The 14,236-nt window shown below is 39.0% G+C and overlaps 1 protein-coding gene across 1 annotated transcript in view; it reads right to left on the bottom strand.

Moving 5' to 3' along the window:
* bicc1a (BicC family RNA binding protein 1a) overlaps nucleotides 1–14,236 on the bottom strand; it is a 63,832-nt gene that overhangs the window by 31,325 nt on the left and 18,271 nt on the right. Inside the window, exons 2-3 of the mRNA XM_030747360.1 lie at nucleotides 9,851–9,897; nucleotides 463–532 (exon numbers count right to left, since the gene is read on the bottom strand). Of these exons, the coding sequence (XP_030603220.1) occupies nucleotides 463–532; nucleotides 9,851–9,897 (117 nt within the window). The remainder of the gene's footprint in view (nucleotides 1–462; nucleotides 533–9,850; nucleotides 9,898–14,236) is intronic.

The raw sequence follows: 14,236 nt of genomic DNA, 5'->3' as shown, positions 1-14,236 counted from the left end.
TGTTTTATTGGTAACAGAGCGCTGGAACAACTTCGCCAATAATTGCGTGAGCAAGCAACTCCCACCCCTCCACCTCCGCAGCAAAAAAAAAAAAAAAAAAAATTCCTCCATGCAGATGAGGTTACTGGCTTACGAGGGACAGAAAACATGCAATGCTTTCATCTTTTCAAGCTTCTCAATTAATTTTTTTTAATAACCAACGGTCTTGCAACCTTGAAATACTCCCCTTTTGTCCATCTGACCCCACTGACTTTCCAAGGAACATTTTTCTGGCTACAAACCATTAACTTTTTTCTTTCAAAGATGGAAAGCTAAAACAAATGTACCTATTAAATAAAATACAGTGTTTGTCATGTCCATACATCCTGCAGACTTGCCATACACTGAAAAACTGTTGTTACACACTGACAAAAGCAATGAAGTATAAGAGCATTTTGGAATAATGAAAAAAAGAATAGTCACCTTTTTTCGACTTTGCTCCAATTTTCAGCTTGGAAGGCCAGGCAATCTGCGTTTGAGTCTCATCCATGATCTGAAATGCAATGAAGGAGGGCTGGCATTAGATTTTCACAGATATCAGTATTGGCTGTGCATTAACAGACAAAATCAACTGAATTACAACCTTGAGTCATCTGTCCAGGGAAGAATTACAATAATTTTACAGCAACATACAGAACTGATCAGTTTATAAATTTGTTTTTCATAATTAGTTTCATAATTAGTTTATAGTATTATATAGACCATTGTGGATTTTAATTAGATTAGCAAGCACTAATTTGAAAAACACATGAGGACCCATGACTAGGTTCGATTAAAAACTTGGCATGATTCAACACCCAACTCCTCCCTCCCCAACACCCACCAAAAAGATTAAAATTAAGCACTGAACTATTAAGTCACTTGGCTTTGGAATGCATAACAATATATGTGAGCACCCCTTGACAAATACACTTACTGTAACCATAATTGGTCAGCCACAATATTAAAAAACCACTCACAGGTAAAGGGGAATAACAATGATCTTCTGTTACAATGGATTATGATGCTGGGAATCCTTGGATCCTGCCATTCAGATGAATGCTACTTCGACATGCACCACCCATCTAAAGATGGCTACAGACCAAGTACACCCCCCCCCCCCTGCAATAACATTTCCATGAGCAGGATAATGCATCCTACCGCACCATAAAAATTGCTCAGGAGCAATAAAGCAAAAGTGATGCCCCAGCCACCATATTTCCCAGTTGCTAGTCTGATCAACCAACCACAGAATGCACAGAATACAATGCCCCCCCCCCCCCCCAGGAGCAAAAGTTCCTCTGCCAATGTTGTGGCAGCAAACAGAATTAGGATACTCTCAGAGGTCCCATGTCATGCCTCAAATCAGTCAATGCCATTTTGGCAGCAAGTGTGAAACCTAGACAATATCAGTGTATGATGATCAGTGTGTGTGCATATATACATCTCACTCATTGGGTGAAAAAAGGAAACAGCAGGCACCAAAATAAAGTATATTGAGTTATCAAGAGGCTGTCAGCATTCACTCCTCTTTTCGATCTGGAGGAAGTTCACCTTGCTTTACTTTCTGCCTACAAATCCACAACGGCTGCCGTCTGAACTGCCTGTTGTGGGAAGCGATTGTGCCTCATGGCTTTTATATATCATATATATAAAGTCTCTCAGATGTGCTCTGTCCTTGTGCGCTCTCTCTGTCTCCTAATAGTTTTGTCCTCAATGTGCTGCAACCTTGTTTATAGAAATGTCCTGTGGTCTTATGTTTGTTTTAATACTTTCCAGGGGTTTGTGTTTTCCAGATGGAGAAGATATGAATTTCTCAGTTTCAGCTACGTGATCAAGCACCAGAGGCCTGCTTCAACACATTACATGAGCAGCGGCTGCCACTTAATATTCCTTAGTGGTCCAGTGCATTAAGCCATAAGCCACACATTGTAATTCAAATGGGAGAAAGGGTACATTAAGATCCATCAGTGCTCCCTAGTCAAATTAGATGTTAGGCTTATTAGTACTGCTACAACTATTCACAGCTATTATTTCCCTCCCAAAGATTATTAAATTATATATATCTGCCAGTTTGTTCATCTAAAAATAAGAAGTACAGCTTGTATTGCTAACTGAGGCACAAATCACAAAGGGAAGCTCAGAAACTCCTCCATCTGCTTTTCTGGACATTGAAGGGTTTGTTTGAAATCATTTACAACAAAGTTTGACAGCTTATCCACAGCCAGTCTCACACACCTGTAAACCAGAGAGCCAGCTTTGAAAAAGCTGATCTGAGCCTCGCTTTACTCTGCAGCTGTATATTCTAAGTCGATGAGGGTTGACGGCCCCTTTCAGGCCTCACTAATTTTCTACATGCCATCATCACACATAAAAATGAGAAAACTTAGTGCCCTGAAGTCAGAATTTTAACTTCTATGGGTTTATTTTATAGGCCGTCTTTAAAAGGCAAGTTAGTTCTACTCACAAGATTCTATTCCTCAGGAAAAAAATAAATAAAAATGACAATTATAGGCAAATAAAATCCATGTGCAACACATTTGTGCAACAAATGCATCCTTTCCCTCTCTCCTTCTTAAACTCTTGACCCAAGTTGCATCTCTTTTTAGAATTATGATCATCTAAGGGCACAAAACCCCCAACAAAAAACAAACAAACAAAAAGAAAGCTTTCAGTCCTCGTTGTGGTTCAGCATTTACTCGCAGTTTCTACTGAGTGCAATGTACATGTTGTGCAATGAAAATAAAGGCAAATTCCTCTCAGATGATCTTGCTCAACTATTTCTGTAAGGAATTTGTTCTGGTATCATTAAAGTGACTAAGATGAAAACCGATCCAGCCTTTAGCACGCTGCTAATGACCACTGCCCCACTGGAGACCCTCCCATTCTTCTTCTATGCAGTATTTTTTATAAGTGCTGCAATAATATTATCAACGTATTCACTCAAAATGTTTTATACATGGTGTGAAATTCAGGCCTGAAACCAAAATCTGACAAGTTTTATGTTAGTGAGTTTCAAACTAGCCTGAGGCACAAGCAGCTCTAATCTACAACTTGACACCCTCCCACTGTCGTCTGGTATATGTGAGAAAAGACAATAAATCACAAACACCCCTGTAGCTGAATGCAAACTTTTCTTCACAGTCTGAAGTCACAGGCTCACACCAGCTGGATGCCACAAACAGCATTAAAGGACATTCTGTTCCCAATGATAAGGAGAAATTCTTACTTTACTTTTGCCTTAAATGTTAAAGTCTTTTGACTTTAGCTCAAAAGCCTTTAATTATTTTATATTATATATATATATATATATATATATATATATATATATATATATATATATATATATATATATATATATACACACACACACACAAAAACTCTCCTGTGGAAATGACATGTGTCTGGATTTGTCATGAAGGTGTTTAATTTAAAAGCACATATGAAAGAAACATAAGACTGCAGCAAGCTCCCAGAGGTAAAAGAAACTGCAGTGGCAATGTTGGAACTAATGCCAGATGACTGATAGTGAGTAAAATTGAACTGTAATAAAAAAGAAAAAAAAGGTAACTTTACAATGGAAATCTACTTTTCATTATTTTTTACAACTACCCCAGAAACTACAATGCAGTGCAGAAACCAAGAAAAGTAAAAGGCTTATGATTTAAAAAAAAAAATGACATTATGGCTCATACCGCAACTTTTTCTGTAAGAAGGGCTTTGTTCAGAGAAACCCGTTTCCTGTCCAGCATTGCTGTTCTTGGCAGCGTTCTGCAGATGGGACTGATTTCTGGCAGACCACACACCATTTTAAAGGGTGGATGGTGTTTATTTATGAAGGGGCTAGCAAATGCCTCTCAAATGGGTCAAGAGATTTGCACAAATTAAGTAACCTATATATTTACCATTCCAGCCTCTCTGTTCTGCCACTCCACCCTTTCTGAAATTAATACAAAAGCGACTGTGGCTCTAACAAGGTTTCATGGCATAACCTTGACATGATCAGGTCTTGGTGGTTTGCAGCTGCGTGCGCAGATGTGTGTAACATAACACAGGATATCATTAAGTAAATGTCTGCAAAGATGGCACATCCATTTAAAAACACGTGATGGCGCGAGTATGCATTGCACAGCAGCAGTCGACATGGTAGAAGCGCGTTTCCTGGATATCGCTGCAATAGTGCAGCTGTTGATTCAGCTGGGATGTGTGTGTAATTGTGTGTTCGTGTGTGTTTGCAGGGACGACAGAGGGCTTCTGGGGGGTGTCAGAGTTACAAGACTGAGAAAACAGCAGAGCTCGAAGATGACAGCACTAACTGAACCATTCCCGTGAGGCTCAACAGTCATAGCTGAGTTCATGTTAACAATCGAAGTGCTAACTTGCAGCCCCATTACTCCCCTGGGCTAATGCTAACATGGCTGTGAAAGAGTAACACACATTATAAAAGGAGGGAAATTCAATCATGACTACATATCCTTCAAGGGATGACGCATGATAATTCAAATCGCTTGATTAAACAAACACTTGTTTGTGTGTGTTTTGATGCCACTCATACTGACCTAGTTATTTCAACATCTCACAGACGTATGCCAACCAAATATTTCACCCTGACAGACTTAATTTTTCAAATTTTCCCTGTGTCAGTGCAGTGAAATACAAAATGCGTCAGCGTAAATGAAATGAATTACATCTGGCCTCAGATGTAGAGTGCCCTGGCACTTAAATATCCTGCCTGGCATTATTTACAGAACCACAACCTCTGGGAAGGAGACACTGAAGCAGGATCAGGGAGGAACTGGACAGAAGTTCAAAAGACATCTCTCAACTCAAATCCACTCAAAGCTCTTCTGTGGCGCAGAGTTATCATCTTTTGGTTGCCCCACCACTCAACTTGTACACAGCTCTCCAAAGAGCTTATTGGGCTGTGCTTTGATGCAACACTCCCAACAATTCACCACCAAAAACTTTTACAGCACAATATGTTGAACTGTTCACTGACGCACACTTTCTGTTAAACAATCAAGAACATTATTTGCCGAGAAATCCCCTTACACCAGAACGATAACAAGGACTCACTAATGGATTAAGAGAGTGCAAAGACTAACACTGGAACAGCAGCAGGGGAGAGGCAAAATGAGAAGAGCAAGAGGAGAAAAACATGAGAGCGCGATGCCAAAAAACAAAGGCTGAAAAGACAAAAGGGACATAGCTGGTAAGATTCCCTCGCGGGAGCTGCAGGGATCTTTACATGGGTAACTTCCCAGCTGGTGCACCCTCCTGTGGTCCAACTTTGTCTGCCATCTTTTTTTTTTTTTTTATTGACAACATGAAGAGGGTGGGCTCTTTGGACTCTATGACACAAAAGTTGCTCTGAACTCAAAGGAAGTCCAGCAGACAGTGAGTAAGAGGGTTTGATCAAGCAGAGCAAGCAGGCCTGGGAAGAAAGTGCGGGGGTGGCCCATTTTGTACTGCTCTTGTCAGAGACTGAACTCTAAAAATCTCACTGCTGAGGTAACTGCAAAATCTAATGCCCAAAACCCAAAGTGCAAGAATGTGTGCGTCAAAAAGGACAATATGCTTTCTTATGTGTGGGAGAGAGTTTCTTCTCATGTATTTTATTAGCCTGAGTGTGTGCAGTTCATGGGTGTGTTGGACGGGCAGGAAGCTGTCCAACTAAGAGTTTCCATTTTCATCAACTTGAAGGTATTCCACACACCTCATCCATTTTCTTTCAACAATCCACAGTTACACTGCGTGTTTATTTTCCCTGACTCAAATTGGGCATGTATGGTGATCACGCTATCAGAGGGAAACTATACAGAGCAGTCCAAATGGAAATTCTACAATAAAAACATGACTTTAGCACTTTACTGCTCCTTGCCAGACTGCCAACTCAAACAGCTGCACACTAATTTTTAATTGACCTCTAGTAACCACTGTTTCTTTGAACAAGCTGTGACAATATTCAAGTCAAGGACTTTTAAAATCATGGCTGGCAAAGTCAACACACCAACAGGCGGTTTTAGTCAGAGCAGTTTTGAGGTAGATAGCTAGACTGCATATCCTAAACACTGCTGTTATATCCAAGCCAAAAGAGGTGAAGGAAGAGCTACAGTACATTATATCGATAGTCCTTGTTAAAATTCCAAGGAGGGAAATCTTAAGGCGCCTGGTTTGCATTACTTGGTTTTTGAAAACTGCTTCAGGGACAGTTAAATTGCCTCCTTCTTTGACATTTAACTCGGATTCCTAACCTCCAAAACCAAATACGGAAAATAGACAAAGGAGGAATGCTAAAACAAACCGCTGGCCATCATTTATTTCATGACAGCCCATTAACATACTATAGAGGGAGATTTAATATAATGAGGAAGCTGAGATTTAAACAAAAATCAATCCAATTGAGATAAATTAAGGAAACCACAATATACTACTAAAATACTTCATAATTTCTGGAGTGAAAATTCAGGTCAAAAGTTACTTTTCACTCTTGTAAATGTGAGTAGACTATATTTAATTAGTCTTGTCTTGATTACGTATGACAGAGTTTCATTTCGGACACTGACTTAGATGCTACACAAACCAACACATCACTATATTATCATAGTTTTATTTTATTTTATTTTTTATATAATGCCAGCTGAACACATTGTAATGTAGTAAGGTAGTTTTACACAAAAGGAACCAGGCTCACGCTTCTCAAGTTGCTAACAGCAGCTTTGAAATAGCCTCATTCAATTCAAGGCCAAAGGCATCATGGATCTCAACAGCAGATCTTTTCAAGCAAGACTGCTGATCTGTTGCTTTAAGAATGAAAGCACAGAGAAGACACGGCAGCCCCAAATATTTCTTATCTAAAAAAAATAAAAAGCTATAAATGTTACTTTTCAATGAGTAATGCAATGACTCAGAAGTGATAGCATTAAATGAGAAAAGTTGAATAACTGTTTAAAATCAATACACAGTGCCTGAGATTCCAGTATATGGTTACCTGCTGCTTGATTTTTGTTTCACTTTACACAAATTTCCACTTTAAACTGATGCAGAAATTTGTGCATAATAATTTACCATGACACAGGAAATGAGGTATCTGATGCTTAAAATTTCCTGTAAGTCAGTCCACTTGCTTTTTGTGGTTCTTCAATCATCAACTAAAACCTACTGACAGGTCTCTCCGGTCCCAAAGTCTGAAATTTTGATACTGACTCAATATGACATATATTAAATGTGTAACATGATATACAGTACTGTGCAAAAGTCTTGATCCACCCTTCAATTACTTATATTTTGCTAGGAAAATGGGAAATAGGTGAAGCCATTTACTGAAATGTGCAGACATGTAAAAAAAAGAAAAAAAAAAAAGAGGCAAAACCAGAATCAGTACAATTCTAACAGGCTTGAAAATCAATATTTGACATGACCACTTTTATTCTTCAACACAGCCTGAACTTTCTTAGGCAGCTTTCTTGTCATTTCTTTAACCCTTTAATACTGAACCTGTCGCCGGTGACAGAACGTACTTCAAAAGTGCCGCCGTTCGTGGACTTACAGCAAAAATTACTGTAATAATCCTATGCTGGATGCAAAGCACAATTTCTGAGCTTTCAGAAACCATTTGAAGTTTTCCAATAAGCTAAATGGTCGCGTAATTACGGTAATTCAAAGTATGTTTGATCTGATGTGTCAGTGGTGAAACGCTCCGTGCTAACCAGCTTCTCATGGCAAGAAGTAAGGGAAGGTAACGGGTGCTTCAGCGGCGATCGCCCGGAGTTAGAGAGTTAAGTAGTCTTCAGGAATAGTTCTCCAGGCTTCTTGAAGGACATTCCAAAGCTGTTCTTTGGATGGTGACTGCCTTTTATTCCAATCTCTATCAAGATGATCCTACACTGCCTTTTCTCCATGTCCCTTCTTTCTTGACAATCACCTGCCTACTGAGACATTTCTGATGAAGCTTTGGCAAGCAGGAGATGGATCAACTGAAGGGCCAGGTGCATCTCTCAGGTCCTGTATCTGGTCTTTGATGAATATTTTTCTATTTCTTACGAACATGACTTTCAGATGCTGTTTATCTGATGTTGATAGTTTTGTTTTAAATACCTGCAACCATTTCTTTTGTCCTCCACTTTTTCAGTTCCCTCATATTTATTTATGGATACACTGCACACCATGCCGTGATATGTCAAATTTTCTGCTGGCTCACTGGGAATCACCTTGCTGGTGCAAAAATACAATTTTATGCCTGCCAAACTGATATCTTTGGCATTTTTAATAGATCCAACTAAATAAATGGGAACAAATTGTTTGCAGCCTGTCACAAAAAAGCTTTTTTTGTGACAGGCTGCAAGTAACAAAGTACGTAAAAATGAATTTAAACCTGGTTCTTTGCCAAGTCGTCCGTGACGTGTAGTCAACACTGATTCATTACTTGAGTTAGGTGCCATTTTTCATAGGTTGGTGTAACAGCTGATTTAGACTTCTGAAGTGAATTTTTTTAGAGCTTATGACGTAGCCTATGTAAGTGGCTGACAACATTGCCAGCATTCATACTTGTGCGTAGCATCAATTACCGTGTGGTAATGTCCCAGTATATGTGGTGCCAGCAATGATCGAAACAAAATACTGGGTCTTCTTCCCCTCTTGGGTCTCCAAACTTTGTTGTGTTTTTTTTTTTTGTTTTTTGTTTTTTGCAGGGAAACATATTTGCCCTGAATTTTTTTCCATGTCTTTGTACATTCCCTCACGCCCATTTCTGCAATCTCCCTCCAGGAATTTACTGTAAGGCTATGATTGCTATTCTCTCACTGATAAATTCAAAAACTGTAGCAAAAAATGGCTGAATCAACAGTACTGAACAGGCCAATCACAATAGTTGCGAGCTGTGCTGATGCAACGTATAGTTATGTTTCGAGGGAGGGACACGTTAGTTTAAAGTTATGTCTTAGGGTTTCAGAGGGATTTACGGTTATGAAGTAACTACTGTGTAGATTTAAGACAGAAGCACAAATCCCCTCTTAAGAGGCTTAAACAAACAAACCCCCCCCCCCCCCCCCAAAAAAAAAAACAAAAACAAAAAAAACAAAAAAAACCAAAAAACAAAAACACATTCCTCAGAAAATGGTCAGGTACAAGGACTGTCCTGAAAATAAGTGGGGAAATAGCAGCCAATGTCCAAAGAAAAACTTTGGAAGACCTTCAGAAAGCATAAGTTGCAGAAATAAAATGTGGAGAAAGTCAGTGTAGTGCCATTACTTAATATTCAGAAACTGTTTCACTGGAGTGTTTGCACTTTAAAAAAAAAAGAAAAAAAAAAGTATAGTACAGAAGAGGATTAATTAATAAAGAAATGAACTATACAGCTACAGTGTCACATTTAAATGTTCCCAAAGTACCAGTAAGAGAATGTGAGCAAGTTGTCACCCATTCAGGAATATTTAAACTCACTGAGGCAAATCCTTGTTTTATTGAATGTAGTGAAGCTTGAGGACATTTCATTAAATTGCTCACACAGAAAAGTCAGTGAGGCAGTGCTTTGCCGGATTCGTTTAAAAATTTTTTTTAAACTTCAGATAATCTGGTATATTATGACAAAATTATGTAACTGAGACAGTCCCCCACCCCCGGTGTTGTGTCAGCTGTGTTATAGTATCAGAGCCCTGGAGTGGTTTAACGTCAGTGTAGTTCTATTGTTTTTATTTGTTTAGATCTGTAATTAGGAGTGATTGGAGGAGCACCTGACATCTGCTCCATTACCAAGAGTGAAGTGCAGCTTAGTGGGCTTGAACACAACCCAGAGACAAAGCAAACATTATCCAAGTGCAGACTACACACTCACCTTCTGAAAGAAATCCTCCCCACCGTTGACTCTCCCCTCAGAGGCAGCTAGTGAGACAGAGAAAGAAAAAAATAAATTCATAAAAACCACACTCAGTCACTCAATTTTAAAATGTACAATGTAACCCTAACACAGCCAGATCACACACAGATTATCCGGTCCTCAAAATGTTATCGTATCTTCATACTATGCAGTGTTTATGGTGGATCTCCATTTCTTTGGATATTGGGTTTGGCATGGATAGTGATACTGCTGATTTGCAGGAATGGTATAAAATGTTCCAAGCAATTTTCTATAATCCCAGAGATTGGAAGCAGCTTCCGTGTAACAAATTGATGGATACAGTGAAAATATTTGGGCATTTTACAGTAGCCATTAATGGAGCATTTCATACCACACTTGGATTGACCGATGTTGGTTTTGCACTTCTTAAAATAAGGTTCACACTACTGAAATTTGTCTGTCAGCACACGCAACGCCTAGCCTTGGAAACAGTACATGAAAACTGCAAACACACTAAGGAGTTAGAAAAGCAATGGTGTTTGATTTAAAGTAAATTTCCAAGCAGGTGAAAATGCCAAAAAACTCCCTCAGCTGATACAGTAAGCAGGAGAGAAAGAGAGAGCCAACCACCACAGCAAGTCAGGCCTGAAGTCTCTCCAGCACATCTGCAAGTCCTCCAAACTGTGGCAGCTCTGTTAATGCAAAATACATATCTGCTATCCAAGGAGAATTCTCATGTTCCTCTGTCATTTGGGAATACAGGGAAGGTTTAATGATACATTTTAGCCAACGTTCTCGAGATGGATCTGCTGCCGTCTGTGTAAATCTGGGTCAGAAGCGGCAGAGTCGCTGCAACTTATAGAGCTCAGTCAAAAATGCTGACCTCAGTGCAATGACAAAGATTATGTTGTGTTTGAAGAAAAGTGAAAAAATTATGTTTAAATCAGTGATTTCTGAAAGGACAGCTGAAGTATAATGTATTTAAAAAGTGACTTAGCAGTTGTGACTTCTTGATAAAGCACATTAGACCTGAAATGATTAACTAAAAAAACAACAAAAAAAAAAAAAAAAGTATATGTTTTGATAGTCAACTGTTTTTTTTCCCCCAAGCCAAACTCACTCTCACTGTCTGGACTGTTGTGCTTTAGAAACCATGATGGCCATTTATCCCAGCTGACCGCAGCTCTAAACAGTGTCAAAAAAATGCAACCATATGGTGTGTGCCCTCCAAGACCTGTTGAGTTTTATGTAAAATTTCCTCAAACCTATAAAACTGTTACATAAAATTAAAAAAAAAAAAAAAATACAAAACATATGCAATGCAAACAGTATTATATGATGATAGTTCCCATGTGAAACTAGGGTGTGGAAAGTTTTCCTATCCACACCACGTTTTAAAGGCAGACAGATAAAGCTCACTAAGCACTACATCCTTTTCACCACCCGAGTACACTGATAACACATAAACACCAGCTCATTATTCAAACCAAATGTATAATATAAAGAAAGGATGTAATTAGAAACTTATGGCCAATGTAGGGTGACAGAGCAGTAAAACAGCTGCCACTTTTCATAAAGTGGTCACAAAAATAAATAAATAAAAATCCAACTACCCAACTATAAGCCTTCTGTCACACACATCCCTCTTAATCTGGAGAGCCTGAATTTAAGCAAGCTTATGTCCATGACCATTCCTCCTGCTTTGGAAACAACAAAAAAATTTCCAGCTGTCTGACTCTTATGCAAGAGGAACATTAACAACTGCCACAAAAGGGAAAATGAGCATTTTGATGAATCAATGCTGGATGTCTCTTCAGCTGCTTTAAGAGCCTCTGACGGCTGATGTTCATAATAACAGTGTCGGCATTCTGCAAAATGTGCTTAATCTTTAGATAGACAGACGAGACTAATGAGGAAGAATAGGAAACCTTGGGTCAGACTAAATTAATTTAATTTTGCATTAGTCTATTTCCTAGTAATTCCAAACTGTAAATATTTTACAACTTTATTTTTCAGATAATGTATAATGTATATCAGGTAAAAAAAACCAAACAAAAATAAAACACTAAATACTTGGTCACTGCATCACAAATGCAAACTTGTTTACAGCTTTATTTTACACATCATATACTTTTAGCTTTGTAACGCCACATATGCCAACCAGGATTATTAAGAAGGTCAGTATGGTGGTGCAGTGCTTAGCACTGTTCCCCACGCAAAGAAGGTCTTGGGTTTGAATCCAGCCAGCCATCTAGGGGCCTTGTTTTGCTTGCATGGCTTTCTCTAGGTAATCTATTTTTCTCCCATCTTCCAGAGGCACACATGGGTTAGGTTAATTTGTGATTCTAAATTGATCATAGGTGTGAATGGCTGGCTTTCTTGCTGTGTTACCCTTGCAATAGACTGGTGACCTGTCCAGGGTACATCTCACCTCTCGCTCGATTATAACTTGGATAGTCTCCCCTGTGACTCTGAATTGGATAAGTGGAAAAAAATAGATGGAAAGAATGGATGGATTTTTAAGAATTGAAATTTAAGATGACAGGGCACTGCCCCCCCCCCCCCCACACACACACACAAAAATGATAAAGAACTGATAAAGAATCAAATGTCATGACTGTCCCAGCATATCTGGTTTATCTCGATGACTGTATGTTTAAGTGTTTTCATCCAATATTTAGTTCAGTGTTTAGTATGGAACTACTCTGACTTGAGTGCTCAGTTCCTACGTGGTCTGAAGTTCCAAGATGATGAAAGACCCAGTCACTGTGAGCACTTCCTGTAAGAAGTAAGACAAACAAAGAGGAGAGCAACAACATCTAACTTTGTTTCCCCCATTTGTCTGCTGACAAACAAAACAAAAACAGTTTAGTAGAGCAGGCAAAAGAAAATGACAAATATAGCTTAAGCCAAACAAAAGGTAACTGACTTCTGTCATTTGAATGGAGATCAATAATATTCTACTCAGTAATAATTTTGTATTCTCTGTTGTATGCTGACTGGAGTCAAGGAGATGATTATATGTGGCTACATGTAGCTAAACAAGAAGGTACAGCTGGGGTGGGGGGGGTTACACATTATCTTCCAGATTCTGTGCTTTGAGAAACAGAAAAATGTCAGAAACCTGCTCAAGAAGGCAAGTTGTTATTTTAAACATGTCAGACTGTTAGTCATCTGTATTACATTTCCACGTATTAATGTATTCAAATAAGAGTGATTTTTTAAATTAATGAAACAAATGGAAAAGAAAGGTGGATATGAAGCACCTAGCGCCTTGAGGTGACTTGGCGCTATATAAATAAAATCAAATTGAACAAAATTGAAATGTGTCTCACTGAAAATCTTGCATTACTTTTTGCTTTTGCAAAGAGTGGAACATCATCTTTGGCACACAAAAGTGTAGAGGGGATGAACGGAATCTGGTATGGAACATGACTGAAAACATGAGCCACGTGCAGAAAGCAAAAAATCCTGTTGCCACATGTGTAAACTGGCGATGCAAGAACACAGAGCAGAGACAGACTGTCCAATGAGTTCCAGCGTAGATTATGATTTTATATATATATATCTCACACACACACACACACACACACACACACACACACACACACACACACACACACACACACACACACACACACACACACACACATTTCAGTAATTCCATTCAAAATTGTATATTATATTCATTCATTCATTCACTGATATATTTCAAATGTTTATTTCTTTTAATTTTGATGATTATAACTGACAACTAATGAAAACCCATAATTCAGTATCTCAGAAAATTAGATTATTGTGAAAAGGTTCAATATTGAAGACACCTGATGCCACACTCTAATCAGCTAAGGCCTTTAAATGGTCTCTCAGTCTAGTTCTGTAGGCTACACAATCACGGGGAAGACTGCTGACTTGACAGTTGTCCAAAAGATGACCACTGACACCTTGCACAAAGAGGGCAAGACACAAAAGGTCATTGCTAAGGAGGTTTGCCGTTCACAGAGCTCTGTGTCCAAGCACATTTATAGAGAGGCGAAGGGAAGGAAAAGATGTGGTAGAAAAAAGTGTACAAGCAATAGGGATAACCGCACCCTGGAGAAGATTGTGAAACAAAACCCATTCAAAAATGTAGGGGAGATTCACAAAGCGTGGACTGCAGCTGGAGTCAGTGCCAGTAGCTGGTTTAAGGACCATGGTATCCCTGTTCTTAAATGGCCAGCAAGCTCACCTGATCTTAACCCCATAGAAAATCTATCGGGTATTGAGAAGAGGAAGATGCGATATGTCAGACCCAACAATTCAGAAAAGCTGAAGGCGGCGATCAGAGCAACCTGGGCTCTCATAACACCTGAGCAGTGCCACAGACTGATCGATTCCATGCCA

The sequence above is a fragment of the Archocentrus centrarchus genome, chromosome 15 (assembly GCF_007364275.1).
Source record: "Archocentrus centrarchus isolate MPI-CPG fArcCen1 chromosome 15, fArcCen1, whole genome shotgun sequence".
Taxonomy (NCBI): domain Eukaryota; kingdom Metazoa; phylum Chordata; class Actinopteri; order Cichliformes; family Cichlidae; genus Archocentrus; species Archocentrus centrarchus.
This window is presented reverse-complemented; position numbering and strand designations above follow the sequence as displayed.